We start from the raw sequence: 1,506 nt of genomic DNA on the forward strand, positions 1-1,506 counted from the left end.
CAGTTTTGGCTGGGGCCAGGCTGGAACACACCACGCCTGGTATATGGGGCTGGTGCCCTATTCCTTGAGCCACAGGCACCTCCCTGGGCAATTTTGTTTTGTTGCAGTTGTTTAGCTGGCCCAGGCAGGGTTCTAACCTGCCACCCTCAGTGTATGTGGCTGGTGCTGTAACCACTATGCTATGGGCGCTGAGTGTTTTTTTTTTTTGTTTGTTTGTTTGTTTGTTTTTTTATTGAAACAGAGTCTTAAGCTGTTGCCCTGGGTAGAGTGCTATGGTGTCATCATAGTTCACAGCAACCTCCAACTCTTGGGCTCGAGTGATCCTCTTGCCTCAGTTTTTTTCTATTTTTAGTAGAGACAGGGTCCTTGCTCTGGTTAGTCTCAAACTCATGAGCTCAAGAAGTCCACCCTCCTCGGCCTCCTAGAGTGCTAGGATTACAGCCATGCGCCATTGCAACTGGCCTGGGTTAAGTATTTTCATGTGTCTATCATAATAGGGATCAAGGCTAACTTTTTGGTTTTGTTTCGGTTTTTGTTTTTTTGAGCAGAGTCTCATGCTGTCACCCTGGGTAGAGTGCTGTGGCATCATCGCTCACAACAACCTCCAACGTGGGTTCAAGCAATCCTCTTGTCTCAATTTTTCTATTTTTTAGTAGAGACAGGTCTTTCTTTTGCTCAGGCTGGTCTTGAACTCATGAGCTCAAGCAATCCACCCTCCTGGGCCTCCCAGAGTGCTAAGATTACAGGCGTGAGCCACCTTGTCCGGCCAAGACTGACTTTTCCTTGTACCTCCAGCACCAGCCATAAATACCCACCTCTCCTCCACATCACACAAGGTACACCTATATGCCCTGCTTGCACAAAAAGATGCACTTACTCCTCTCTGTGTGGGCAAACCATAGTGGGTGTGTGAATCATGGTGGGAAGTGAGCCCAGTAGAGGCAAGGGGAATGAAACAGGTACCTGGCACAGAAACCCACCTCTCTCAGTTCCTCTAGCCCGTACTCCACAGCCGCTGTCAGCACTTCTAGCACCTGTAGAGTGGGTGGTTGGGGAGCAGAAGGGAGTTTCCCTGCTCCTCCCCCAAGTGTGATGGGAAAACTCCTACCTCTTGCACCCCCCAGCCTCTCCCACCCAGGCCTCTGCTCAGTGGGCTCACAGAGTGGCGATACAGCTTGACGCTATTGGTGTACAGGAACTCCAGCACTGCCAGGAAGGTCTCAGCTGGCACGGTGCTTAGCACCACGGCACTCTCCACCCTGGAGCCGGGCTCTGAGCCCAGAAGTCGCTGGAAGAAGCTGCATCTACAGGCCAACAAACACCGGTGGGCAAATATCTCCTGCCGTTCTTGACCAACCACAAAGCGAACATCACTGTGGAAGAGAGGGGCAGAAAGCCAGGAAGAGGAGGCCAGAGTCAAGAGTGCAACTTGGGCTTTTGCCTTGCCCACCTGGCCTGTGGTTTCCTATCTATAATGTAAGACACAGGTTTTTTTTTTTTTTTTTT

The 1,506-nt window shown here is 50.7% G+C and overlaps 1 protein-coding gene across 1 annotated transcript in view; it reads right to left on the reverse strand.

Moving 5' to 3' along the window:
• The window catches only part of BTBD19 (BTB domain containing 19), a 9,349-nt gene that overhangs the window by 6,038 nt on the left and 1,805 nt on the right, over window positions 1-1,506 (reverse strand). The window contains exons 2-3 of the mRNA XM_003801191.3: window positions 1,160-1,373; window positions 981-1,034 (exon numbers count right to left, since the gene is read on the reverse strand). Of these exons, the coding sequence (XP_003801239.1) occupies window positions 981-1,034; window positions 1,160-1,373 (268 nt within the window). The remainder of the gene's footprint in view (window positions 1-980; window positions 1,035-1,159; window positions 1,374-1,506) is intronic.

Source organism: Otolemur garnettii, unplaced genomic scaffold (assembly GCF_000181295.1).
Source record: "Otolemur garnettii isolate 467f Iridium unplaced genomic scaffold, OtoGar3 scaffold00202, whole genome shotgun sequence".
Taxonomy (NCBI): domain Eukaryota; kingdom Metazoa; phylum Chordata; class Mammalia; order Primates; family Galagidae; genus Otolemur; species Otolemur garnettii.